Consider the following 25,327-nt stretch of genomic DNA (forward strand, 5'->3'; position numbering starts at 1 on the left):
CTGGGTGCTGGGCTGACCCCAGAGTGGGGGGGCCAGGCTGCGCTGCCATGGGGGTCCCTGGGGAGAGGGGCTGAGCTGTGGGGGCAAGGGAAGGGGCTGGGGGCTATGGGGCTGGGGGCTATGCGGGCAAGGGGCTGGGGACTATGGGGCCGGGGGCTATAGGGACAAGAGGCTATGGGGCTGGGGGCTCCGGGAGCAAGGAGCTACGGGGCTGGCGGCTATGGGCCCCGGGATCTGTGGGGCTGGGGGCTGTGCGGACAAGGGATTACGGGGCTCTGGGGCCGAGGCCGTGGGGCAGACAGCCGTGGGGCACGGTTCAGGGGACGGCGCTGGTGGGCCGCGGGGCCGCGCGGGTGGGTCCGGGGCCGTGGGTCGGGGCGCCGCGTCCCCGCTTGTGTCCCCGTCCCCCGCCCCGCCGCGGCCCCGCCCGGGCGCGGTGCGGTCCGCCGGCCGGCAGGGGCGGCAGCGCGAGGGGCGGGGCGGGGCGGGCGGGGCGGCCCGCGGGGCGGGGCGCGGCGGGGAAGGAGCGGGGCGGCGCGCGGCGCTGCGGTGAGCGGGGCGGGGCGCTGCCCCTGGCGGGCGGGCGGGGGCCGCGGCGGGGGGCCGGTACCGGGGCGGTGCGGGGGCACGGGGGCTGCGGGGGGGCTGCGCCATGCGGGCCCACGCAAGGGGGTCGGGGCCGGGGCCACAACGGGAGGGGCGGCTGCGCCCCACGGGGGAACGGGGCCGTGTAATGGCGGGGGGGCGGGGGGGGGGCTGCGCCGGCGGGGCTGTGCCGGGGGCCGTACGGTGCCGGGACGGGGTGACCGTGGGCAGAGCCGGGCGGTGGCAGCGGGGCAGGGTGGGGGCCACGGGTGTGGGAGGTGGAGGGACGGGTTTGTCCACGGGTGTCGGTGCCGGTGCCGGGGTGTCGGTGACCGTGACGGGGTGTCGGTGACAGTGACACGGTGTCGGTGCCGGTGCCGGGGTGTCGGTGCCGGTGACATGGTGTCGGTGCCGGTGCCGGGGTGTCGGTGCCCATGACGGGGTGCCGGTGCCAGTGTTGGGGTGCCGGTGACAGTGACACGGTGTCGGTGCCGGTGCCGGGGTGTCGGTGACCGTGATGGGGTGCCGGTGCCGGTGTTGGGGTGCCGGTGACAGTGACACGGTGTCGGTGCCGGTGCCGGGGTGTCGGTGCCGGTGACATGGTGTCGGTGCCCATGACGGGGTGTCGGTGCCGGTGCTGGTGCCGGGGTGTCGGTGCCCATGACGGGGTGCCGGTGCCGGTGTTGGGGTGCTGGTGACAGTGACACGGTGCCGGTGCCGGTGCCGGGGTGTCGGTGCCGGTGACATGGTGTTGGTGCCCATGATGGGTGTCGGTGCCGGTGTTGGGGTGCCGGTGACAGTGACACGGTGCCGGTGCCGGGGTGTCGGTGCCCGTGCCGGGGTGCCGGTGCCGGCGGGTGGCTGAGGCGGCATCCCGCAGGGCGGGCAGCGATGGCGTACGACGAGCGGCTGGCCCGCTTCCGCCAGGCCCACCTCAACCCCTTCAACAAGGCCCCCGAGCAGCCGGAGCGCCCCGGCGAGGGGACCCCCGCCCCAGGTGGGTGCTGAGCCCCCCCCCCATCCCTGCCCCACGGCGGGGGCGGGCAGCCGGTCCCGGCCCCCCCATGGCACTCGTCCCCTTGCAGCCCGGCAGCCGGATCCGTCCCCGGGGGACCCCGAGGGCACCCTGGACCTGGGTCTGGCCGAGGACCACTTCTCCCGCCCCGTGGTGAGCGGGGCTGGGGAGGGGGAGCGGGGCCGGGGGGGTGCGTGTGGGGCGGGGGGGCTGCCGGCTCATCCTCCCCCTCCTCATCCTCCTCCTCCTCCTCCTCGTCCTCGTCCTCCCCGGCTGCCGCAGGGCCTGATCCTGGCGTCGGACGTGCAGCAGCTGCGCCAGGCCATCGAGGAGTGCAAGCGGGCGATCCTGGCGCTGCCCGAGCACTCGGAGCGGCAGAAGGACGCGGTGGTGCGGCTCATCCACCTCCGCCTCAAGCTGCAGGAGCTGAAGGTGGGGACGGGGTTGGGGGGGGGGGGTCTCCATGGCCGGGGGGGGGGCCACGCCGACTGCCCCCCCTGCACTTCCGCAGGACCCCAGCGAGGACGAGCCCAACATCCGGGTGGTCCTGGAGCATCGCTTCTACAAGGAGAAGAGCAAGAGCGTGAAGCAGACGTGCGACAAGTGCAGCACCATCATCTGGGGCCTCATCCAGACCTGGTACACCTGCACAGGTGGGGCCGGGACCCCCCCGCCCCGCCCCGCGTCCCCGTCCCCGCGCTGACGGCCGCCCGTCCCCGCAGGCTGCTACTACCGGTGCCACAGCAAGTGCCTGCCGCTGGTGAGCAAGGCCTGCGTGCGGGCCAAGGTCAGCCATCAGGCCGAGTACCAGCTCAGCATCTGCCCCGAGAGCGGGCTGGACAGCCAGGACTACCGCTGCGCCGAGTGCCGTGCCCCCGTCTCCCTCCGTGAGGCTGCACCCGCCGCGGCGTGGGGCTGGGGGGAGCCGGGGGCCGCAGGGGGCTCTGTGGGGCTGGGGGGGTGTGTGGGGCTGGGCTCCTTTGGCGGCTGCCTTGGGGCTGGGGGATGCGTGGGGCTGGGCTCCCTCAGGGGCTGTGTGGGGCTGGGGGCAGCTGGGGGCTGGGGATGTGTGGGGCTGGGCTCCCTCGGGGCTCTGTGGGGCTGGGGGCTGGAGGATGTGTGGGGCTGGGCTCCTTTGGGGGCTGCCCAGGGCTGGGAACTGGGGGATGTGTGGGGCTGGGAGCTCTGTGGGGCTGGGGGCAGCTGGGGGCCAGGGCGGCGTGGGGCTGAGGGGCTGTGGGGTGGGGGATGTGTGGGGCTGGGCTGCTTTGGGGGCTGTGTGGGGCTGGGAACTTGGGAGTGTGTGGGGCTGGGGGCAGCTGGGGGGCTGGGGATGTGTGGGGCTGGGCTCCCTCGGGGGCTCTGTGGAGCTGGGGGCTGGAGGATGTGTGGGGCTGGGCTCCTTTGGGGGCTGCCCAGGGCTGGGAACTGGGGGATGTGTGGGGCTGGGTGCTCTGTGGGGCTGGGGGCAGCTGGGGGCCAGGGCGGCGTGGGGCTGAGGGGCTGTGGGGTCGGGGATGGGTGGGGCTGGGCTGCTTTGGGGGCTGCGTGGGGCTGGGGGGAGCTGAGGGTTGGGGCTCTGTGGGGCTGTGTGGGGCTGGGAGCTATGGGGGGTCAGGGCTGTGTGGGGCTAGGGGGGCGCACAGCGCATGGGAAGGGGACGCTGGGGCCCCGCCGGGTCCCCGGGTGCTGCTGCAGGTCCCACGGCGGGTGCGTGGCATGGGGCGAGCGGGGCGCGGTGCCGGTGCCGGTGCCAACGTGCGTGCCGGCGCGTGTGCCGCCGCAGGGGGGGTGCCCAGCGAGGCCCGGCAGTGCGACTACACCGGCCTCTACTACTGCAGCGGCTGCCACTGGAACGACCTGGCCGTCGTGCCCGCCCGCGCCATCCACAACTGGGACTTCGAGCCCCGCAAGGTGCCCTCGGCGTGGGGCGGGGGCTCGGGGGACCAGGGTCCCGGGGGGCTGTGGCCCTGCGTAGAGGTCACTTGGGGGGCCAGGTCCCTGTTCATGGGGGTCCCTGGGGGCCATGTCCCTGCTCATGGGGGTCCCTGGGGCCATGTCCCTGGGTGGAGGGCACTTGGGGGGCCAGGTCCCTGTTCATGGGGGTCCCTGGGGGCCATGGCCCTGCTCATGGGGGTCCCTGGGGCCGTGTCCCTGGTTGGAGGTCACTTGGGGGGCCGTGTCCCTGCTCATGGGGGTCCCTGGGGGCCGTGGCCCTGGGTGGAGGTCACTTGGCGGGGGGCCATGTCCCTGCTCATGCGGGTCCCTGGGGCCATGTCCCTGGTTGGAGGTCACTTGGCGGGCCAGGTCCCTGTTCATGGGGGTCCCGGGGGCCATGTCCCTGGGTGGAGGTTGCTTGGGGGCCCATGTCCCTGCTCATGGGGGTCCCTGGGGGCCATGTCCCTGGTTGGAGGTCACTTGGCGGGGGGCCATGTCCCTGCTCATGGGGGTCCCTAGGGCCATGTCCCTGCTTGGAGGTCACTTGGGGGGCCAGGTCCCTGTTCATGGGGGTCCCTGGGGGCCATGTCCCTGCTCATGGGGGTCCCTGGGGCCGTGGCCCTGGGTGGAGGTCACTTGGGGGGCCAGGTCCCTGTTCATGGGGGTCCCTGGGGGCCGTGGCCCTGGGTGGAGGTCACTTAGGGGGCCGTGTCCCTGCTCGTGGGGGTCCCTGGGGCCATGTCCCTGGTTGGAGGTCACTTGGGGGGCCGTGTCCCTGCTCATGGGGGTCCCTGGGGCCATGTCCCTGGTTGGAGGTCACTTAGGGGTCTGTGTCCCTGGGCATGAGGGTCCCCGGGGGCTGCATCCCTGCGTAGCGGTCACTTGGGGGGGGGGCCGTGTCCCCACGGCTGCATCCCTGGCGATGGGGTCCCTGGGCGGCGGTGCCGAGGGTGCCGGGGCCACGGTGGTGGGGACGGCCCGGTGCCCGCGGGGTGACGGTGGCCCCGGCCGCGGGCGGGCAGGTGTCGCGCTGCAGCATGCGGTACCTGGCGCTGATGGTGTCGCGGCCCGTGCTGAAGCTGCGGGAGATCAACCCGCTGCTCTTCAACTACGTGGAGGAGCTGGTGGAGATCCGGGTGAGCGGGGCGGGCGGCTGGGCCAGCACGGCGGAGGGAGCGTGGGGCGAGCAGGAGGGAGAGGGGGGACCCCGGCAGCACCCGCTGGGTCCCACAAAGGGGGAGCAGGGCAGGGGTGGGGGTCAGCCCCAAACCGAACTTGACCCAGCCTGACCTCGTCCCCGTCGCATCCCTGTCCCCATCCCATTCCCGTCCCATTCCCACACCGTACCCATCTCATCCCCGTCCCTGTCCCCATCCTGCCCCTGCCACCGCCCTTTTCCCTGTCTTGGTCCCATCCTCGTCCCACTCCGGCCCACTCCGTCCCACTCCCGTCCCCTCCGTCCCACTCTGTCCCACTCCCGTCCCCTCCGTCCCGTCCCCCTGCAGAAGCTGCGCCAGGACATCCTGCTCATGAAGCCCTACTTCATCACCTGCAAGGAGGCGATGGAGGCGCGGCTGCTGCTGCAGGTCACTTGGGGGGGGCCGTGTCCCTGCTCATGGGGGTCCCTGGGGCCGTGTCCCTGCTTGGAGGTCACTTGGGGGGGCCATGTCCCTGCTCATGGGGGTCCCTGGGGCCGTGTCCCTGGTTGGAGGTCACTTGGGGGGGCCATGTCCCTGCTCATGGGGGTCCCTGGGGCCGTGGCCCTGGGTGGAGGTCACTTAGGGGGCCATGTCCCGCTCACGGGGTCCCTGGGGGCCGTGTCCCTCCTTGGAGGTCACTTGGGGGGCCATGTCCCTGCTCATGGGGGTCCCTGGGGCCATGTCCCTGCTTGGAGGTCACTTGGGGGCCGTGTCCCTGCTCATGGGGGTCCCTGGGGCCATGTCCCTCCTTGGAGGTCACTTGGGGGCCGTGTCCCTGCTCATGGGGGTCCCTGGGGCCATGTCCCTGCTTGGAGGTCACTTGGGGGGCCGTGTCCCTGCTCATGGGGGTCCCTGGGGGCCATGTCCCTCCTTGGAGGTCACTTGGGGGGCCGTGTCCCTGCTCATGGGGGTCTCTGGGGGCTGTGGCCCTGGGTGGAGGTCACTTGGGGGCCGTGTCCCTGCTCATGGGGGTCCCTGGGGCCGTGGCCCTGGTTGGAGGTCACTTGGGGGCCGTGTCCCTGCTCATGGGGGTCCCTGGGGCCGTGGCCCTGGGTGGAGGTCACTTAGGGGGCCGTGTCCCTGCTCATGGGGGTCCCTGGGGCCATGTCCCTGCTTGGAGGTCACTTGGGGGGCCGTGTCCCTGCTCATGGGAGTCCCTGGGGGCCGTGGCCCTGGGTGGAGGTCACTTGGGGGGCCGTGTCCCTGCTCATGGGGGTCCCTGGGGGCCGTGGCCCTGGTTGGAGGTCACTTGGGGGGCCGTGTCCCTGCTCATGGGAGTCCCTGGGGGCCGTGGCCCTGGGTGGAGGTCACTTGGGGGGCCATGTCCCGCTCATGGGGGTCCCTGGGGGCCGTGTCCCTGGTTGGAGGTCACTTGGGGGTCTGTGTCCCTGGGCATGAGGGTCCCCAGGGGCTGCATCCCCGCGTAGCGGTCACTTGGCGGGGGGAAGGGGGGGCCGTGTCCCCACGGCTGCGTCCCTGGCGATGGGGGTGCCCCACCGCGGGCAGCCGAGCCGGGGGACCCTGGGACTGCGGGGCGACGGCGCGGCGGTGACGGGCTGTCCGCCTGCAGCTGCAGGACCGGCAGCACTTTGTGGAGAACGACGAGATGTACTCGCTGCAGGACCTGATCGACATCGAGGCCGGGCGCCTGAGCTGCTCCCTGACGGAGATCCACACCCTCTTCGCCAAGCACATCAAGCTGGACTGCGAGGTGGGCCCGGCGCCGTGGGGCGGCCTCAGCCGCCACCCACGGCGCGGCTCCTGTGGGGCCAAGCGACGTGGGGAGCGGGGGGGCACGGGGGGTCCCCGCCGGGCGCCATTTGGACCCTCTGCCCGCTCCCGCCCCAGCGCTGCCAGGCGAAAGGCTTCGTCTGCGAGCTCTGCAAGGAGGGCGACGTGCTCTTCCCCTTCGACAGCCACACGTCCGTCTGCACCGACTGCTCCGCCGTCTTCCACAGGTACGGCACAGCGCCGGGGACGGCCGCCTCTCCCGCCGGGCCCGCGGACGCGGCACCGGGGAGGGGGGAACGCGCGCGGGCGGCGCTGGGGCCGGTGCCGTGGGGTGACCCCGCGCTGTCCCCCTCCCCGCAGGGACTGCTACTACGACAACTCCACCACCTGCCCCAAGTGCGCCCGGCTGAGCCTGCGCAAGCAGTCCCTCTTCCAGCACTCCGGCACCGAGGCGGAACCCTAATGGGGGGCCCGGCCCCACGGCCGCCCCCCGACCCGCCACGGGGCCCTGGGACGGAGCGGGGCAGCCCCCGGCTCCGCGCGGCAGCCGGGACCCTCGGCGGGGACCAGGGAGGCGCCGGGACCCGGTGACGGCCCCGCGGCAGCTCCCGCCGTCCTCGACGCCTGGGGCTCGCCCGCTCGGGGCCGCGGGCGGGGCAGGGCAGGGCAGGGGTCCGGTGCCGGCGGCCGTGCGGCGTGGGCGAGCGTGCCGGCTGAGCCGGAGCGACGGGCGCTACCGGGGAGGGCGAGCGCGGCGGGGCTGGGCCCAAGGGCCACCCCGAACCGGCCTCGCCGGCCCCGTGGGCTCCCGGAGGGCGTGGGGGGGGGGGCAGAGGCAGGAACGGGGGGGACCCCGCCAGCCCCCCCGCACACACACTACGGGGATAACGCTGCTGATTCTGGGGGAGAACGCCCGGTCCCGGGGCAGAGCTCCCGGGGCTGCGGGGGGGCCGGGGCCGGGCAGGGCGCCGGGTGGGGCCGCTCCCCGCCCCGCCGGCACCCCCCCGCCCCCTCGGTTTCCTGTAGCATTAACGAGGCCTCTTTGCGCAACCCAGCACTCGTGTCCCTGCTTTGGCGCGGCGGGGCCGGTGGGGCGGGCGGGGGCTGCGGGCGGGGGCTCCCGTCGGGGCTGGGGCCGGGGCCGGGGCCGGGGCCGCCCTCGCCATGCAGGGCGAGCACCGGGGCTGCCCCGCACCTCCACCCCCGGGCTCTCCCCGTGTGCGGCCCCGTCCCCTGGGGCCTCCCGGGACCCCCCGGCCCCGCCGTACGGGCCGCGCCGTCCCGGTGCCGCCCCCGCGCATGCGCGCCGGGAGGGGGGGTGGCTGGGTGTCGCGCCGCGTGACGTCATCGGTGCGCCCCGAGGCGGGGCCCGCTCCCGGTCTCCCGCCCAGCGGGAGGGCCCGCGGGCAGCGCTGCCCCGGTACCGGACGGGCTCTGTTCGGGCCGGCTCTGCGCCCTGCCCCGTGCGGCCCGGGGCCTCCCCGCCCCCCCCCGCCCGGGCCCGAGGGAGCCCCGTGTCCCGCCCCGGCGGTGCCTCCCCCGACCGCCCCTTCCCCTCCCACCCGCGGCGAGGGAGACGGGCAGAGCCGCGGCGGCGGTGGGTCGGTCGGTCGGTTTTACCGGAACACAACGCTGCTACATGAGGACCGGGCGGGCACCGGCACCGGCCGTGCCCCGCCGGGCCGGGCGGCACCTCCCGCCCGGGCCGCCGCTCCCGCCAGCCGGGGCCGCGGGCAGCCCCGGGTCCCGGCGGCGGGGGCGGGGGCCTGGTTGCCCCTTCCCCGGGGCCGCCGTGCCCCCGGGCGAGCCGCCGCTCCCCGCGGCACCAGTCCTGCGCCCCGGCCCCCCGGGCTCCGAGGGCGGCGGGGCGGGAGGAAGCGGCCGGCCCCGGCGCGTCCCCGTGTCCATCCCCGCGGCCCGGGCAGCCCCTAGGGCTCCCGCGGCCGCTCGGCGGGCAGGAAGGCGTCCGGGGGTGCCGGTGGCAGCTCCGGGTCGCTGAGGTGCTTCTTCTCCCGGCCCTGCTCCCGCGCCCGGGTCCAGGAGGGCGAGCGCAGGTACCCGGCCCGCGGCACCGCCTGCGGCTGCAGCCCTGGGGGGACAGACGGCTCAGGGACGGACGGACGGGCGGGCGGGCGGGCGGGCGGACGGAGGGGCCCGGGCCCGGGCCGGCCCCGCTCGCTCACCGCTGGGCGACTCCCCGGCCGCGTTCTCGTCGTCGGAGTCGGCGAAGACCTCGGCCAGCTCCTGGTCCGACATGTCGGTCAGCTCGGTCAGGTCCAGCAGGTCGAAGTGCACCTCCAGCGAGGAGACGCTGCTCAGCGGCTCTGCGGGCAGCGGCCGTGCTGGGGCACCGCCGGGACGCCCCGGGGATGGGCTGGGGCAGCGGGGCCGGGGCGCCCGGGGGGGGCCGGGGGCTGGCGGGGGACCCCGGGGGCCGGCAGGGACCTCAGGGGCAGGCGGGGGACGCCGGGGACAGGCGGGGACCCCGGGGGCTGGCAGGGGGATGGCGGGGACCCTGGGGGCTGGCGGGGGGACGGCGGGGACAGGCAGGGGCCTCAGGGGCAGGCAGGAGATGCTCTGGGCAGGCAGGGGACACTGGGGGCTGACTGGAGACACCAGGGACAGGCAGGGACCCTGGGGGCTGGCAGGGACCCCGGGGACAGGCAGGAGATGCTCTGGGCAGGCAGGGGATGCCAGGGGCAGGCAGGCACCTCGGGGACAGGCAGGGGATGCTCTGGGCAGGCAGGGGACACGGGGCAGGCAGGAGATGCTATGGGCAGGCAGAGGACCCTGGGGGCTGGCAGGGGACACTGGGGACCCCAGGGACAGGCAGGGACCCCGGGAACAGGCAGGAGATGCCAGGGGCAGGCAGGGGATGCCAGGGGCAGGCAGGCACCCCGGGGACAGGCAGGAGATGCTCTGGGCAGGCAGGGGATGCCAGGGGCAGGCAGGCACCCCGGGGACAGGCAGGGGATACTCTGGGCAGGCAGGGGACACTGGGGGCAGGCAGGAGATGCTATGGGCAGGCAGAGGACCCCAGGGGCTGGCAGGGGACACTGGGGACCCCAGGGACAGGCAGGGACCCCGGGAACAGGCAGGAGATGCCAGGAGCAGGCAGGAGATGCCAGGGGCAGGCAGGGACCCTGGGGGCAGGCAGGGGATGCCCAGGGCAGGCAGGGGACACTGGGGACCCCAGGGACAGGCAGGGGACCCCGGGGGCTGGCAGGGGACACCAGGGACAGGCAGGAGATGCCACGTATAGGCAGAGGACACCAGGGACAGGCAGGGACCCTGGGGGCAGGCAGAAGATGCTATGGGCTGGCAGGGGACACCAGGGACAGGCAGGGATCCTGGGGGCAGGCAGGAGATGCTATGGGCAGGCAGGGGATGCCAGGGATGCTAAGGGCAGGCAGGGACGCCGGGGACAGGCAGGGGATGCCCGAGGCAGGCAGGGCTGCCGGCGCAGGGCCACACTCACGTCTGCGCTCGGTGACCTGCAGCAGGCCGGCGCTGGGGACGGGGACGCCGCCCTGCTCCTCCGCCGGGGCTCCGGGGGTCTCCTGGGCCGGCCCGTGGGTGGGAGTCCCCGCCGGGCACTCCGGGGCCAGCGTCTCCTCGCCGAGCTCTGCGATACCGGCACCTGCCGCGTCGGTGACGGCAGGCAGCTCCCTCCCGGGGCCCCACCGGCCCTCTGGGGCTTCCCGGCTGAGGGGGACGGGGGCAGCGGGAACCCGGGGGGGGGGGGCAGGGGGGCCGGGCAGAGCTGCCCTGGGCCCGGCAGCCCCCGTGCCGGCAGCCGGCAGCCCCGCGCCCCCCACCCTGCGCAGCCCCTTTGTGTCGGCGAGACAAAAGCGCGGCCTGTGCCGGAGGAGCCCAGACAAGGGGCGGTTTGTCTGCTGGCGAGAGCCGGCGAGGCCGAGGCAGCCGCGGTCGCGGCACGGCCCGCGGTCGTGGCGCCTCTCCGGGCACCGAGGGCGGGCAGGAGACCCTGCAGCACCGAGCACCGCAGCACCCAGTCCCCTGGCCCACCCGGGGCCGGTGCTGGCCAGGACGGAGCCGGCCGCGCCGTGGCACCGTGTGCCACCGGGCCCTGCCATCACCTTGCTGCCGGGTGAGACGGCACGGGGACGGGCTGGGCATCTCCTCCTTCCCCCCAGGATGGGGACAGGGGGACAGGGGACAGAAATCCCCCCACCCAAAGGAGCCGGGTCGGGGAAAGGGACATTACGGGGACGTTTGCTTCGCGTTCCTGGTACACGGAGCCGCAGGACACCGGCACCCCTTCCCTAACACAGGCTCTGCCGCGTCCTGACCCCGCACGATGGGACCGGGCACCCCGTGCTGCCGGCACCTTCCCTCCGGCTCGAAAACGGGGTCCCCACCCCGCTCCAACGCCGGGAAGAGCTCCTCGGGGGGGACGGTGCCCTGCCCTGCTCCTGCCCACTCCCACCATCCCACCCCACGCGTCACCGCGGTGCCCGGCCCCGGTGGGTGACACCGCAGCGGTGGCACCTGGAGCGCGTCCTCCCCTGCCACCGGCAGCCTCCCGGCCCCGCTCCCCCTCCATCCCCCCCCCCCCCCAAGCCCCCACCCACCGGGGCGCTGGTCCCTGCCACAGAAATCCCCTCTGGCCTCCGCCTGCATGGTCACGCCGTGCTGCCGGCCACGCCGCCGGCCACGCCGCCCTGCTCCGGCCTGGGCTCACCGGCTGCCTGGCGGGGAGCGGGGCCGGCATCAGGGCTGCCTCCCCGCACACCGCTCTGCTGACTCACGTCAAACCGCAGAGCCAGGCACCGGCCGGCTCCGGCCACCCCACCGGCATCGGCCCCGCTCCTGGCCGGTGGCCGGCCCGGTGGCACTGTCCCCCTGCGTGGCTCCGAAGGGCCCGGTGCCCCGGGAGGGCACGGCCAGGGCCGCCACCGCGACAGGGGCGCGGCACAGCCGCGTGCGGGGCACACGCAGGAGGGACGGGTCCAGGGGAGCCCCGGCACCGCCCGTGTCACCATGCAGGACCCCGCTGCAGCCCCCCCGCCCCAATGCCGGGGTCCGTCCCCCCCCGGCTCCACCGGCACGGCCACCGCCCCGGCCCCGAGTGCCCCGGCCCTCCGCGCTCCTGCACCGGCACCGGCACGCCTGCTCGGGGGTGTCTGCCCCCGCACCCCGCACCCCGCCTCCCCACCCGGCACCCCCCTGCGCTCCAGCCTGCCCCAGGCACCCGGTACCCTGGCCTGGCACCCCACTGCACCCCACACCCCCTGGGCACCCCACTGCACCCCACACCCCCTGGGCACCCCACTGCACCCCACATCCCGTGGGCACCCCACTGCACCCCCCACCCCAGACTCTCCCTGCACACCCTTGCCTGCACAGACGCCCCTGCCCACCCCCGGCCCCCCGCCCTGGGGCCCCCCACATCCCACCCACCCCCACCCCTGCGGCCGGGGCCCCACGCACACGCGGGCACACACAGACACGCTCCCCCGTGCACACCCGCACCCCTGTGCACGCCCCCTTGCACACCCCCGGTCCCCCCAGCCCCCGCACCCCCGCCCCCGGTCCCCCCCCAGCCCCCGCACACCCCCCGCACCCCCGCCCCGGTCCCCCCCCAGCCCCCGCACACCCCCGCACCCCGCCCCCGGTCCCCCCCCGCGGGGCCCGGCCCGGTTCCGCCCGCTGCGGGCTCCCGCCGGATGGAGCGGCCCGGCCCGCGGCCGCGGTGATGGGCGCGCCGGTCCCTTCCCTCGCCCCCGCCCTCACCTGCGGTGCCGGCCGCTCCCGGAGCCTCCATGGGCCGGACCGGGGCCGGGGCCGGGGCCGGGGCCGGTGCCGGTGCTGGGCGGGGCGGGCCCGGTGCCAGCCCGCAGCCCGCACGCCCCTGCGCGCCGCGGCGGGGGCGGTTCTGGGGGCGGTGCGGGGGCGGGGGGACGACGACCGGGACCGGCCCCGCCTGCCCCGGGGGACCGGGACACCGGGGGGTGCGGAGAGGACCCGGGAGTGCGGGTCCGGGGGCGGGAGGCACGGCGGGGCCCGGGGCGGGGCAGGGGGGGGGCAGATCCGGGGTGCAGAGGAGACCGGGGGGGACGACGACGACACACGGGACACGGGAACGGGGGTGCGGCGGGGACCCCGGGCGTGCGGCGGGGTGTCGGGGCGCGGAAGGGAGCCGGGGCGCCGGGGAACCGCAGCTTCGGGGGCCGGGGGTGCCCGGGGGGCCCGGGGCGCAGCGCAGAGCCCGGGGGAGCGGAGGGGTCTGGGGCCGGGGCACGGCGGAACCCCCGGGCGCGGCGGGGCCCCCCCGGTCCCGGAGCAGGCCCCGCCGCCGTTGCCAGGGCGTCTCCGGCCGCCGCGCGGCTCTCGCGAGATCCGCCCGCCCGTTGCCTGGAGACGGCGGCGCCAGCGGCGGCCGCCATGGTGAGAGCGGGGCCGGGCCGGGCCGGCCGGGGCAGCCCCGGGGCGGCTGCTGAAGGGTCCCCTAGAGCCGGGGGGGTGCGGGAGGGGGGGGGCGGTGGGGCCCGGCCCGCTCCTGGGGAGGGGAGGGAGGCGCTGGGCGGCCGCGGCGCTGCGGTGACCCTCGCGGGGCGGTGGCTGGGGGCCGTGGGCTTCGGGCTTCGCTGCGGGGCTTCGCTGGCAGCGGCTGGGCGAGAGCTACGGGCGTCCCGGAGGGTCTCGGAGGCCCCCGCGGGGAGCCTGGCTCCATCGGCCCGTCACCCGCCTCGTCCCGGCCCTGCCGTGGCAGCAGGTACGCTGCGTGGCCTAGGCCGGTGCACGGGCGCTGAGCAGCCCAGCTTCCTCCCGGCACCCGAGCACCTCGTCCGTTTGGCTTTCTTTCCTTAGGCACCCGAAAAGAAAGCGGGGAAAAAAGGGAAAGGGAGCAAAGCTCCGGCAGTGGTGGATGCCTCGTCCCCGAAGGAGATGGGCAAGGAGCAGGTGAGAGATCCCCCCTCCGCCAGCCCACCCCCGGGCAGGAGGACGCTGCTACTTGCAAGAACAGCGCTCGGGACCCCTGCTCGGCGCCTGGCTTTGGGGACGACAGGTGGCAGAGGGTGACGGAGACAAGCGGCCGGGGTTCATTTCACTGCCTGATGCACGTCTGGGCTGGGGGGGGGGGTTCTCACTGTTTGTGGAAGGAGCAGCCCCCTCCCTCATCCCTCCCTCCCTTCCGCTGGTCTGCTCCCCAGCCCCGTGCCCTCGCTGTCTTCCCCCCGCCGCCATAGCCCCGGCAGCCTGCTCAGCCGGGTGATGGCTCAGCCTGGAGCTCTGTGTTCGCAGCCTGCTGCGCTCTCAGTCGCGTTGCTGCTGGGGCACAAGGCTGCTGTAGGCGCGGGGAGGGCAGGCGGAGGTGGAAGGTGCAGTCGCTGCCCCTCGGTTGCTCCAAGTCCCGCTTGTTTTGCCGCGTGTCCTACAAATGGAGGAGGAGATGGCCCTGGCCTGGGGACCTCGCTCCTGGGATAACATCTCGCACATCTCAGTGCAAGCAGTGTGCCCAGGCGGCCAAGAAGGCCAACAGCATCCTGGCTTGTGTCAGCAATAGCGTGGCCAGCAGGAGCAGGGCAGTGATCGTCCCCTGTGCCCGGCACTGGTGAGGCCGCACCTCGAATGCTGTGTTCAGTGTTGGGCCCCTCACACCAAGAGAGACATGGAGGGGCTGGAGCGTGGCCAGAGAAGGGCAACGGAGCTGGGGCAGGGTCTGGAGCACAAGGCTGATGGGGAGCGGCTGAGGGACCTGGGGTTGTTCAGCCTGGAGAAAAGGAGGCTGAGGGGACACCTCATCGCTCTCTACAACTGCCTGAAAGGAGGCTGGAGAGAGGTGGGGTCGGTCTCTTCTCCCAGGTAACAAGTGATAGAATGAGAGGAAATGGCCTCAAGTTGTGCCAGGGGAGGGTTAGACTGGATATTGGGAAAAATATCTTCACCCAAAGGGTTGTCCAGCACTGGCACAGGCTGCCCAGGGGCGTGGTGGAGTCCCCATCCCTGGGGGTATTTAAAAGCCGTGTAGATGCGGTGCCTGGGGACAGGGTTTAGTGGTGGGCTTGGCAGTGCTGGGTTAACGGTTGGACTCGATGCTCCTAAAGGTCTTTTCCAGCCTCAATGGTTCTATGATTCAGTAGTATTTAGGCACCTGAAAACGGTGTTACCGGACACTGCGAGACAGAGTATCTGAGCCCGGGCTGCTTACAGGAGGATAAGGTTTTGTTACTCCTTTTCCAGAGGCTGATGGGTTCTGTAAGGTCCAGGCTGTGTCAGGGCTCCTCCCTTCTCTCCTGCGCTTCTCCGTCCCAGTAACAGCCACCGTGTCCTGCCCGGTTTGCGACACAGCTTGCCACGGGTGTCCTGCAACGGCATCTGTCCGAGGCCTCCTTTTCCCCCTACTTGGCTCTTCCTCTCGGCTTTGCAGCTGGAGAAGCATGTTGTGCGTCTCCGGGAGGAGCTGGAGCGGGAACGGGAAGAGCGCAACTATTTCCAGCTGGAGCGTGACAAGATTCATACCTTCTGGGAGATCACCCGCCGGCAGCTGGAGGAGAAGAGAGCAGAGCTGCGGAACAAGGACCGGGAGATGGAGGAGGCGGAGGAACGGCATCAAGTGGAGATCAAGGTGGGAGGGGAGAAGGCTGGGACGTGCTATGAGTGCCCCAAGCCCTGGGTGAGCCTGGGGCAGCTCTGAGGAGGAGAGGGAAGGGGGAAGAGGAGGAGGAGCTGGGCGGGATGCAAGCCAGGAGTCTCTCGGCCAATATCCCAGCTCCAGGTGTCTCCTGCTGAAGCCCCTCACCCGGTCTGTGGCCCGTCTTTAGGTTTACAAGCAGAAGGTGAAGCACTTGTTGTACGAACACCAGGAAAACCTCACGGAGCTGAAGGCGGAGGGAACCCTGTCCGTGAAGCGGGCCCAGAAGGATCACTGGGCCCAGGAGATGGAGCTGCGTAAAGACATGCGCTCCTTGAAAGTGGAGCTGAAGGAGCAGGAGCTGGCCAACGAGGTGGTGGTGAAAAACATGCGCCTGGTACGTCCCTGGCCGGGCCGGAGCCGCGTGCGAGGTGCCTCTGCTGCAGAGGGATGTGGTGGGGCTGCCGGCTAAGCCCTCCCAGCCCCGGCGTGCGAGCGGGAGCCTGCCTCCCCGTCTCTCTCCGTGGGGTGGGAGGGGGTTTCCCGCAGGCACCGGTAACAGATGGACTTAGAGGTACCAGAAAGTCAGCGCAGGAACGGGGAGAAGGGCTTCCTGGGGCAGCTCCTGGGAACCCCCCTCCCGCAGCAGGGAGCCGCGAGAGCGGCGGGAGAGCCTGCGAGCCGCCGTTGGGGTGGATAACGGGATGGAAAGGCCGCGGCAGGAGCCTTTCCCAGGGAGCAGGAGGGAATCCCTCGGGATGCGGCTGACTCAGGGTTTGGTTGTCTGCCTCTAACACGTAGCTTTTTCCTAACAGAAACAAGAGGAGGAGATCACCCGGCTGTGCAACGACTTCGAGAGACAAGTGAAAGGTCAGGGCGTGCGCGTAGGCCCTGCACGAGCTCCCTTCGTCGGTGTGCCGGGGAAGGCTCCTCCGTGCGCTGCCGGGCTCCCTGGCAGAGCCTTGAGCAGAAAGGGGGCCGGTTTTCCCCCAGTTCTTGCTCCCCCATGCTCTGGGGCTGCCAGAACCCCGGCATCACGCGAACAGAACGTGGCCGGGTGCCTGTAGTGCGAGCTGGGGGGTGCAGGCAGGGTGCCTGTCGCTGCTGCCAGGCCGTGCCGCTGAGCACAGCTGCCTGGCCGTGCCGCTCCAGGCTGCGGGGTGGGTGACTGGAGGAGCCCTTGCAGAGTCCTGGCTCCAGCGTCCTCCTCGGGGGACGTTTCAGGTTCTTGCGGGCTCTGACTTGGAGCATTTCCATGCCCTCTTTCCAAGGATGCCATTTCTGGGCTCTGCTCTGCGTGGTCCCGGCGTAACTGCTCTGCACGCTGGTGGCAGCTGCGGTGACGCTGCTAACGAGCGTTTTGTCCTCGAGTAACGCCGCGGTGGCACGCGCTGGGCTGGCGCTGGCTAACGGCGCTGGGGTGCGTGACGCAGGGTCTCCGGGAGGTCCTCGCTCAGCCCCCTGTGCGCTCCCCCAGAGATCGAGGCCAAGTACGCCAAGAAGATGCAAGCGCTGCGGGACGAGCTTGACTTGCGGAGGAAGACGGAGATCCACGAGGTGGAGGAGAGGAAGAACAGCCAGATCAGCGAGCTGATGAGGAACCACGAGAAGGCCTTCAGTGACATGAAGAACTACTACAACGATATCACCCTCAAAAACCTGGCGCTCATCAGCTTGCTGAAGGTACTGCCTGCTCCCCTGCCGCAGCCTGCCTGGCCCGCAGAGTGTCACCTTGCCACCAAGGGACCGGTCCTGTGAGGATTTCGCCCAGATCTGGCCAGTTCCCAGGTGGCGGCGTGGGTGCTGCTGGTCTCCCGAGGGTTGTACGCCGTTACACGAGCGAAGCTTTTGAGCCCAGGGAGATGTGTCTTGCTGGGCCAGCAGCGGGAGGGTGTCCTGACGGTGTGGGAAGCTCTGAGGAGCTGGGCAGCCCCCAGGAGCTGGCACTCGTGTTCCCAAGAACAGGAGCAGATGGAGGAGATGAAGAAGAGAGAGAATCACTTGGAAAAGGAGAAGGCGGATGTGCTGCTGCAGAACAAGCAGCTGAAGGAGCCCCTGCAGCAGGCCCGGGAGCAGGTGGCTGAGCTGCAGAAGAAGTTGGCCCACTATGACAAGGACAAGGAGGCCCTGACGGTGAGTGGCCAGCCCTGTCCTTTCCCCAGTCGCCGTGGCTCTTTCCTGGAGGGTGTCGCTCAGCAGTGACCTCTGCCGCTTGCCCAGGTCGCTGAGCAGAGTCCTTTGAGACCTTTCCAGCGTAGCTGGGTGTTGAGAAGATCTCAGATGGGACACCTGGGACCCTGGCAGCGAGAAACCAGAGTAGCCCCTTCTGCAGAGGGGGAAGGGAGTTGGTGTGGGGGCCGCCTGTTTTTTCTCGCCCGTATCTCTTTGCTGGTCACTCTCCTCCCTCGCCAGAACGCAACCCCGACGCGTCCCCGAGAAACCCGTGCTCTTTAACTGTCCCTTCCCGCTTGCAGAACACAAAAGCCCGTCTGAAAGTCACCCAGAAGGAACTGAAGGATCTTCAGTGGGAACACGAAGTGCTGGAGCAGAGGTTCAGTAAGGTGAGAGCTGCGGGTGGGTCTGGGCATCCCGTTTCCCTCTCCAAACCCTGTCCCCTCCGCAGAGGACTGGGCATGGGGGCTTAGCAGAGAGTCTGTGCTCAGCCGGGGACTTTCTGAAGCTCTAATCCAGAGCCGTGCGATAACTGCTGCTTCCAACAAAGCCGCTCACAGCTTTGGCCTCTCCCACGGTCAGCAGACAGGCCTGGCCTTGTACTTTGCTAAGCAATCACGCACGCTCCGGTGGTCCCCTCCCGGCCTGCGAGGGACTGGCCGCAGCGGCTGCTCGGGGCCGGAGCCGTGGGGAGAGATTGTCACGGGCCACCACCCCCAGCCACAGCTCGCTCCCCCCCGCTTGCCGCGCTGGGGCGGCTCGGGATGAGTCCTGTTGACTGAGTTCTCCCAGACTCGGCCTCTCCCCCCGCCAGCTAACCCAGATAAATCTACCGAGGCAGAAGAGAGCTCATTTGCAATTCGTAGAAATCCCCAGGAATATGAACGTTGATCCGAGGCCTCGTTAACAATCCATCATTAAGGCAGCAACATATTCAGTGCATTCAGAAATAGGCTGTGGAGGAGAGATTGTGTCCTAATTAGGACACTTGTTAACTAGCTGTGAGCCAGGGACTCCTGCCAGCTGCGAGGAGGGGAGGAGAGACCCCCGTGTGCTGTGGGGCCCTCTCCGAGGTCTAAAATAGCCCCGCAGCCAGCCCGTTCGGCTGGTGGGGGTGTCCCGTGCCCGGAGGGGGGGAGGAAGCAGGAGGTGCAGGTGCCGAGGAGGTGCCCGCCATGGAGGGAGGGAAGCTGTGCTCCAGCACCTGCGTTCCCCGCAGGCTGCAGGTGCCGTGGGGAGCGGCCGGGCTCTCGCTGGAGCAGGCAGGGCCGAGCTGCCGGACCTGTTTGCCACCAGCCCGGGGTCCCGAGGGCGGTGTGAAGGCGTGCTGTCTCTGGGAGCAGGTGCAGGCGGAGCGAGATGAGCTCTATCAGAAGTTCACCAAAGCCATTAATGAGGTGCAGCAGAAGACGGGCTTCAAGAACCTGCTCCTGGAGCGCAAGCTGAAAGGACTCCTCGGCATCCTGGAGAAAAAGGAAGTGGAGCTCAGCGAGGTCTTCGCAGCCGCCAACCTCGACCCGGGCGCCCTCTCCTTGGTCTCGCACAAGCTGGAGGTACCGTGCGCTGCCGTGGGGCCCGTGAAGGCTGCCCTTGGGGGGCAGAGGCTGCTCTGGGGTGAACGCAGACCCTGGAGCGTGCGAGTCCCCATCCTACGTGGCCGTAGCTGCCACGTCACTCGTTCCCGGCACTCCCAGGGCCACGTGCGGTGCCGCAGGGCGCACCGGCTCTCCCTCGAGAGCAGAGCGTGTGGGTGTCGGAGTTTGGCACTGATCTCTCCCTCAGGTGGGGCCCGTTTCGAGAACGGCCCCAGGCCAAGCAGCGCTCGCCAGCGCTCTGTGCCGCCGAGCAGCCGGCTGCGTGCGGGGTCCATCGGCGACCCGGGGTGCTCTGCGCACGGGGTGTCGCAGCCGGCGAACCTCTCCTGGCCTCCCTGGCCGCAGAGACAGCGTAGACGGGTTCCCAGGGGCTCTGCGACGTCTGCCGCGCTAAAAATACGTATGCAGAAAGCCTCGGCGCGGAGGCTCGGAGACCCACATTCCTGGAGCCTGCCGCAGCCGTAACTGGAGAAGCAGCACTTGCTTCGGGTTGGGTCAAGACGCAGGGGACGTGGGTTCCACGCTCAGCTCGGCCACCGCCCCGGTGCCCTCCCGCTCGTCCCGCGCCAGCCCGTCCCCCTCCAGGTCCCCTCTGCGGTGGGTGGCAGCGAAGCGCGTGGACACCCTTCTTGCCGGGGTGCCCGGGGGATGCGCACAGCAGCAGCCGAGGCTCTGGGGCCGCAGGACGGGGCAGCGGATGTGTCACCTACTAGCAGGTGCCACAGCAGCAGGAAGGAAAACACATTCCTGGGAAGGCGTCGCGGCGTCGAGCTCTCCCACAGCTGCCGGGGTCCTGGAATTCCTCCGCTCAGCTGCCTCCAGCGTCTTCTCGGGGAAACTCTCTCCCTGTAATTCCCCCGGTGCCGCGACGGCAGGGCGGTGCTGCCGGAGCAGGTGCTGCCGTCGTCCCCCCCTTGCAGCGGGGCTGACGGTGATGGCGGGGCTGTGCTGGCGCTTGTGTTCTTGTCCCGTCCCTCTGCCTGGGGCTGGCTGTCCCTGGCAGCGCTGGCTCAAAGGGAGCAGGGTGATGGCCGCCTGCCAGGCCGTGCTGCGAGCTGCTCCGCTCGAGCCAGGCCCCGGTGCCAGCTCGGCCGCTGCGCGGCAGCTCCTCCGTGCGCTCTGCCACGCCGCTCCCGCCCTGCGGCATGGCCACCGTGCCCCCGGGGCTGGGCAGCCGCTGCCTGACGCCCCGTCTCCCTTTGCAGGACGTGCTCCGTTCCAAGAACACCACCATCCAGGACCTGCAGCTCCAGCTGGCCCGAGCCTGCAAGGTGAGGGAAGGGGCCGGGGCTGCCCTGTGCCCCCCAGGCCAGGGCTGGGGGCCGTCGGGTGATGGCTGCTGTTTTGGGGGGGGGGGTGGAAACGGGACCTTCTGCTCCAGGCCTTGCGCGGAGCAGAGGGAAGGGAACTCGCAGCAGGCCAGCCGAGCTGCTTCACGCCCTGGGCCAAACCCAGCCCGGGCTGGCGTTTCCCCCGTTTTTGCCCTGCGAAGGAAGGCACGTTGGGGTGTCCCCCCCGTGCAGGGGGGTGCAGGGAGCCCGTGCCCAGGCGGGGCTGGAGCCAGGCTTGGGGCCGACTGCGGGACGCTTCTCTTGCAGGCGCACAATGACATGCTGCAGACGTTCGAGGCAAAGCTGACGGCTTTTGGCATCCCCCTGGACAACCTGGGCTTCAAGCCCCTGGCGAGCCCCGTGCCGGGGCAGGCGGTGGGGCAGGGCCCCGCGGGACTCGTTGCTGTCCCCACCTGACGCCAGCCAGCACCGAGGGACTCGCCGTGCCGGGCAGGGAGCGGGGCTGTGCCCCATTCGTGCTCCACGCCATTAAACAGACCCCAGCGAGCCTTCTGGAGGACCCGCAGGACCCTCTCTCTCCTCCCCGGGGGTCCTTTCCTCCGGAGCAGCCCCCCACGCCTGCCGTGGAGGATGCCGGCCACAGGCCGCTGCCGGCTGGCTCGGCTCTGACCGAGCGGGACCCCGGTGCAGCCGGAGGGCTCCCGGCATCCCACCCGCCGGCCCAGAAGCCGTGTGCGCGCTGCCCCCAGGAAGGCGATTATTTTTGAGACGACCGGTGGTGTTTGAAGCCTTTATAACGGTGTCGGCGCCGTAGTTCCCCCCGCAGCGATCTGCGTTCCCCTAACTGCCCCGGTACGTGGTGTAGGAGTAGGGGCTGATCAGCAGCGGGAGGTGAAGCTTCTGGGCCGGGTCAGCGATGGTGAAGACGACCTGGGGGAGAGCGAGGAGGCTGGGACCCCTCTCCGGCGGGGCTCCGCAGCCGGGCCCTGGGGGACGCTCAGAGCAGAGCCGGCAGCGCCGCGGGAGGGAGGACGGGGCGGGCAGCTCCCACGAGCTGCGGCACCCGGACCCCTGCAGGCTCGTCCCCCTGTGGCTTCGGCCACGGCCGGCTCCCGTGGCCCCCGTTCCCTGCGCCCCGTACCTCCACGAAGGGGTAGAAGCTGGCGTGCCCCAGGCCCTGCCAGTACGCTGCCGTCTCAAAGCGCAGCTTGTAGGTGCCGGCCTTGGCCTGCCCCGGAGCCAGGAGGGGCAGGCAGCGCCCGTCCTCGTCCGTCCACCTGAAATCAGAAGGAGCAAGCCCTGCCGCCGTGGCTGTCCCCAGCCCCGAGGACGGCACCGGCACGGGGCCCACCCTGCCGCCAGCAGCCCCCGCGGCGAAGGCCGGGCAGTCTCTCCGGGCAGCTGGCCGCCGGCCGGCGCGGGGCGGGGGAACAGGCAGCAGCGTCCTCTGCCCGTTTCGCTGCCGCCCGCTCTCCTACCTCTGCACCAGCTCCGTCCACTGCGGCCCCGGCTCCTGCAGCTGGGCCAGGCGGATGGCAAGGCCGGCTGCCGGCAGCCCCGTGGCCGTGTTCAGCACGTGGGTGGTCAGGGAGCCGTTCACCGTCTCGGACATACCTTTGGCCTGGGGCGGAGGAGTAAGCAGGGCTGGGATGCGTGCCGGCAGCGCCGTCCGCCTCCCCCCTCCGCCGTGCTGTGGCAGGCGGTGCCACGGCCGAGCCCCCGGCCCCTCTCCCCTGGCCAGCCTGCCTGCGTGCCCCCTCCTTGCAGCCCCCCGGCCGGCTGTCCCAGCACAGCTCCCTGTCCCCAGCCCCCTGTCCCCAGCCCCCTGCTGCGCCCCGTGGGTGCCCACGTCCTCCCCATGCCGTGGGGCTCAGCTCCGCCAGCCCCGTGGCCGTGGTGCCGGGGCCCTGCCCGCAGCAGAGCGCTGCCTTCCCCGGCGGCTGCCTGCACGCCCCGGGTGCCGCTGCCGCCAGCGGCATGGACGCCTGCCGGGTTCCTGCCTGGACGGAGGGCTGCGTGCCCGGGGCAGCGCCGGGCTCCCCCGCTCGCCCACCCGTGCCGGTGGGCCGTGGCGCGGCGGCAACGGCTGGCCTGGACCCGGGGAGGAAGCAGCCCCGTCCTGGCAGCCCCGTGTCCCTGTCGCCTTCCCCGCTCGCAGTGTCACGTGCGGGCGGACGTTAACCCTGCAAGCGCTCCGGAGCTGCCCGGGGCAGGCAGCCAGGTCGAGGGCCGTGCTGGCGGGGGTGGCCGGGCCCCTTCCCCTCCGGGAGCCCCCGGGTCGTGCTCGGCAGGGTGGGAGCACGACCCGGGGGCTGCGCCCTGCTGCTCCGCGGCTGCTGCGGCCGGGCAGGGCCAGACCGCCTGCCTGGAGCGGGACCATCCCGGCACCGGCTCCGGGCCTCGGCCGCTGGCTGAAGCGGGGACGCCGGAGAGGCGCGATGGCGAGCGAGGGCGCCCGGCTGCTTACCTGGCTCTCCTCCGTCCTGCTCGGCCAGGGGCCCGCGGCCGGCGACACCGCGCAAAATGCCATCCCCTGCCCCGGCCACCCTTCCTGGTGCCGCGGCCTCTCCCCACGGAGCTGGTGAGGCTGGATGCCGCTATCCCGGCGTGGGGCTGCCGCAGGGTCGGGCGCTCCTCCCCGGCTGGGCCGAGCCGGCGCGGGTGGCTTCCCGCTGGGAGGTGTGCCCAGGAGCCCCGTCGGCACCCACGCTCCGGCAGCACCGCAGCCCTGGGGCTGGTGGACCAGAGCCTGGCAGGACGTCGGGGCGCGGGGCCAGGAGGAGCCGTGGCGGAGCTGCCATCCCAGCCTCGCCTCCCTCCCCGGAAAGCACCCGGAGCGCGGCGGCGCCGCGGTGCCGCGGCGGCGGCCTGGCACGTGGAGGGTGCCGGGAGCCGGCAGCGGCTTCGCTGCGGCCTAACCCTGAACGTCGCGGGCCGAGGGGGCACGGGGGTGGGCTCGGCTCCTCACCTGCACTTTGATGAGGGCGATGGCGGTGGCCCGCAGCCCGAACCCTTCCATGTCGGCCGCCTGGATCTCCAGGGTGTATTCGGGGACCGCCTGCAGCGAGAGGCTGTGTCACCCCCAAACGGGGGCCGAGAGCCAGGCTGGGGGGGTGCCGGGGGGGATGCCGTGCCGTGCCCGGGGGCTAACCTGTGCCACCAGCCCCACCGCGGCCACGGAGATCGCCCCGGTGCTGCTGTCGATGGCAAACATGTGGGGCTGGGGCTGGTCCGGCGTCTGGCGCAGGATGGAGTAGACCACGACCCCGTTGCTGGAGCTCACCGCGTCGTCCGCGTCCGTGGCCGGCGCCCGCAGCACGGGGGTGCCTGGGAGCGGGCGGTTATTGGTGACATCTCCCCCGTCCCCCGCCGCCGCCCCGGCGCTGCCTTCTGCTCGGCGGCATCGGTCTTACCTGGCTTGGCCCCCTCCAGCACGGTGCCGTGGAAAACCGCCTCGGTGAAGACGGGCCGGTTGTCGTTCTGGTCCATCACGGTGATGATGATCTCCATGGGGTCCTCCACGGGCTGCCCGTTGGCCGACACGGCGTGGGAGAAGAGCTGCCGGGGGCACCGCCGTCAGCCCGCGCGTGGCCCCGGGGACCGTCCCCTCCCCATCCCGGCCCCCCACTCACGACGTATTTATCGATCTCCTCCCGGTCCAGCGGCTTCGTCACCTCCAGCCACCCCGTCTCCCGCTCGATGGTGAAGACGCCCACGGGGGGGGTGTCCGCTCCCTGCCCCGTGATGCTGTAGAAAACCTTGGTCTCCTTGTCCTTGTTGGATTTGATCTGGCGGCGAGGCGGAGGGGCGGTTAGAGGGGTCCCGGTGCCCCGGGGCCCCCCCTGCCCTGCGCCCCGTCCCCGTGGGGCCGCGTACCTGCACCAGCTTCTTGGGGAAGGGCCCCCGCTCGTTCTCCGGGCAGTTGATGGGGGGGATGACCCAGTCCCTCTTCTGCCGCCGGAGGCCATGGCCGGGCTCGGGGAAGGTCAGCGCGTCCTGCGGGATGGAGACTGGGGCTGGGGGGCCGTGGCGGGGGGCAGAGCTCTGCCCGGGGGCTACAGTTCCGCTGCCCCCCCCTGCAGACACGCGGCGGCCCCCAGCCCCATCGGGAGGGTCCTACCGTCAGGAGGAGGAGGAGGAGGAGGGTGAAGGCGCGGGGCGACATGGCCCCGGCTGCGCTGGCTGCTCCTCCGGGCGCCAGCTGGGGACCTTCCCCACGGCCGGCCGTGACCTTGGCCGAGTCCTGCCAGGAGAGCCCAGTGCCAGCACCGCGCTCCGGTGCCGGCATGCGCAGGTGGGGCCCAGCTGCCACCGCCAGCCCTGGAGGGGTGCCCGGGGGGGACCCGCGCGGGGGCCCAGCGCTCAAGGTGCTGCTCCGGTCTGGGGGAGATGGAGCCCAGGGCCCCGGGAGCCCCCCCGGGGCTCTGTCGCACGGGGGCCGCGGGGCACCCCAGGACAGCAGGGCTGCGGTGCGTGCACGGCCCCATCCCGGGGTCCCGCTTCGCTGCGGGCGCCCCGTGCACCCAAAGGTGGGGGGGGCTGCAGGCCCTCCCCAGCATCCCCCACCAGCAGCCCGGTGCACTGTGGGGCACTGAGGACCCCCCGGGGTGCTGAGCCCCCCCCCCGGCAGGGTGCTGCGGACCCCGTTGGACCCCCGGAGCCCAGGACTCCCGGACCCCCGTGTGCCGGGGAGGGGACAACGCTGCGGCTGGTGCCCGAGAGGACCCCCCGGCAGGGGTGAGCACCCCGAGCCCCCCCCCCCCCGGCAGGGTGGGCCCGGGGGTGCTGGGAAAGCCCCCGCCACAGGGTGCCGGGTCCCCGGGCGGGGAGGGGGGGGGTGGGGGGGGTGTCCCCGGGGGTCCCCGGGAGCCGCAGCCCGGCCCCGGGCAGGGGGACAGGTCGCACCGGGAGGGGCTCAGCCCCCGCACGGGGCCGGCACCGGGGCCGGGGGGAGCCGCGGGGACAGCGGGCCGCGGTGCCCGGGGGTACCGGGGTGCCGGGAAAGTGCCCGGAGGTACGAGAGGCACCCGGAGGGACGCCCGGCGGTACCGGGAAGGCTCCCGGAGGTACCGGGATGCCGGGGCGGTGCCACTGGCGCCGCGCAGAGTTACCGGGGGAACAGCGGCGGGGGAACGGAGGCACCGGGGGGGCCGCACGGGCGGACCGGGCTGTGCCCGGGGGGTACCCGGGGGGTACCCGGG

At 72.5% G+C, this 25,327-nt stretch overlaps 4 protein-coding genes across 14 annotated transcripts; 2 read left to right on the forward strand and 2 right to left on the reverse strand.

Annotated features, from left to right (window-relative positions):
• Positions 1-493: 493 nt before the first annotated feature.
• Positions 494-7,292, forward strand: DEF8 (differentially expressed in FDCP 8 homolog). 9 transcript variants are annotated; one of them, XM_072872733.1, is made up of 12 exons: positions 494-549; positions 1,466-1,582; positions 1,671-1,753; positions 1,883-2,032; positions 2,112-2,239; positions 2,323-2,487; positions 3,387-3,514; positions 4,561-4,674; positions 5,044-5,124; positions 6,308-6,448; positions 6,586-6,695; positions 6,829-7,292. In XM_072872733.1, exons 2-12 carry the CDS (start codon positions 1,477-1,479, stop codon positions 7,057-7,059), a joined length of 1,437 nt encoding a protein of 478 aa, XP_072728834.1. In that variant the 5' UTR covers positions 494-549; positions 1,466-1,476; the 3' UTR covers positions 7,060-7,292. The 9 variants fall into 9 exon arrangements, with proteins under 9 accessions (XP_072728834.1, XP_072728838.1, XP_072728843.1 ...); XM_072872737.1 differs by lacking the exon at positions 1,671-1,753 and having other exon boundaries at positions 2,112-2,253; XM_072872742.1 differs by lacking the exon at positions 494-549 and having other exon boundaries at positions 962-1,582; positions 3,442-3,514; positions 6,829-7,074.
• Positions 7,293-8,061: 769 nt separating this feature from the next.
• On the reverse strand, positions 8,062-12,347 carry DBNDD1 (dysbindin domain containing 1). 2 transcript variants are annotated; one of them, XM_072872864.1, is made up of 5 exons: positions 12,226-12,347; positions 11,064-11,176; positions 9,947-10,093; positions 8,652-8,792; positions 8,062-8,557 (listed from the first exon to the last, which is right to left on the reverse strand). In XM_072872864.1, the coding sequence occupies exons 2-5, from the start codon at positions 11,110-11,112 to the stop codon at positions 8,397-8,399; spliced, it is 498 nt and encodes a 165-aa protein (XP_072728965.1). In that variant the 5' UTR covers positions 11,113-11,176; positions 12,226-12,347; the 3' UTR covers positions 8,062-8,396. The 2 variants fall into 2 exon arrangements, with proteins under 2 accessions (XP_072728965.1, XP_072728964.1); XM_072872863.1 differs by having other exon boundaries at positions 11,064-11,180.
• Positions 12,348-12,577: 230 nt separating this feature from the next.
• Positions 12,578-21,043, forward strand: GAS8 (growth arrest specific 8). Of its 2 annotated transcripts, none has more exons than XM_072872861.1 (11): positions 12,578-12,879; positions 13,303-13,395; positions 14,864-15,061; positions 15,258-15,464; positions 15,883-15,937; positions 16,545-16,750; positions 17,033-17,200; positions 17,542-17,628; positions 18,583-18,792; positions 20,040-20,105; positions 20,433-21,043. In XM_072872861.1, exons 1-11 carry the CDS (start codon positions 12,877-12,879, stop codon positions 20,580-20,582), a joined length of 1,443 nt encoding a protein of 480 aa, XP_072728962.1. In that variant the 5' UTR covers positions 12,578-12,876; the 3' UTR covers positions 20,583-21,043. The 2 variants fall into 2 exon arrangements, with proteins under 2 accessions (XP_072728962.1, XP_072728963.1); XM_072872862.1 differs by lacking the exon at positions 12,578-12,879 and adding an exon at positions 13,051-13,207.
• LOC140656773 (5-hydroxyisourate hydrolase-like) lies at positions 20,967-21,739 on the reverse strand. Its single transcript, XM_072872865.1, has 3 exons — positions 21,605-21,739; positions 21,268-21,403; positions 20,967-21,056 (listed from the first exon to the last, which is right to left on the reverse strand). Exons 1-3 carry the CDS (start codon positions 21,736-21,738, stop codon positions 20,967-20,969), a joined length of 360 nt encoding a protein of 119 aa, XP_072728966.1. The 5' UTR covers position 21,739.
• Between the last annotated feature and the right edge of the window lie 3,588 nt (positions 21,740-25,327).

The sequence above is a fragment of the Ciconia boyciana genome, chromosome 9, assembly GCF_034638445.1.
Source record: "Ciconia boyciana chromosome 9, ASM3463844v1, whole genome shotgun sequence".
Classification (NCBI taxonomy): Eukaryota; Metazoa; Chordata; class Aves; order Ciconiiformes; family Ciconiidae; genus Ciconia; species Ciconia boyciana.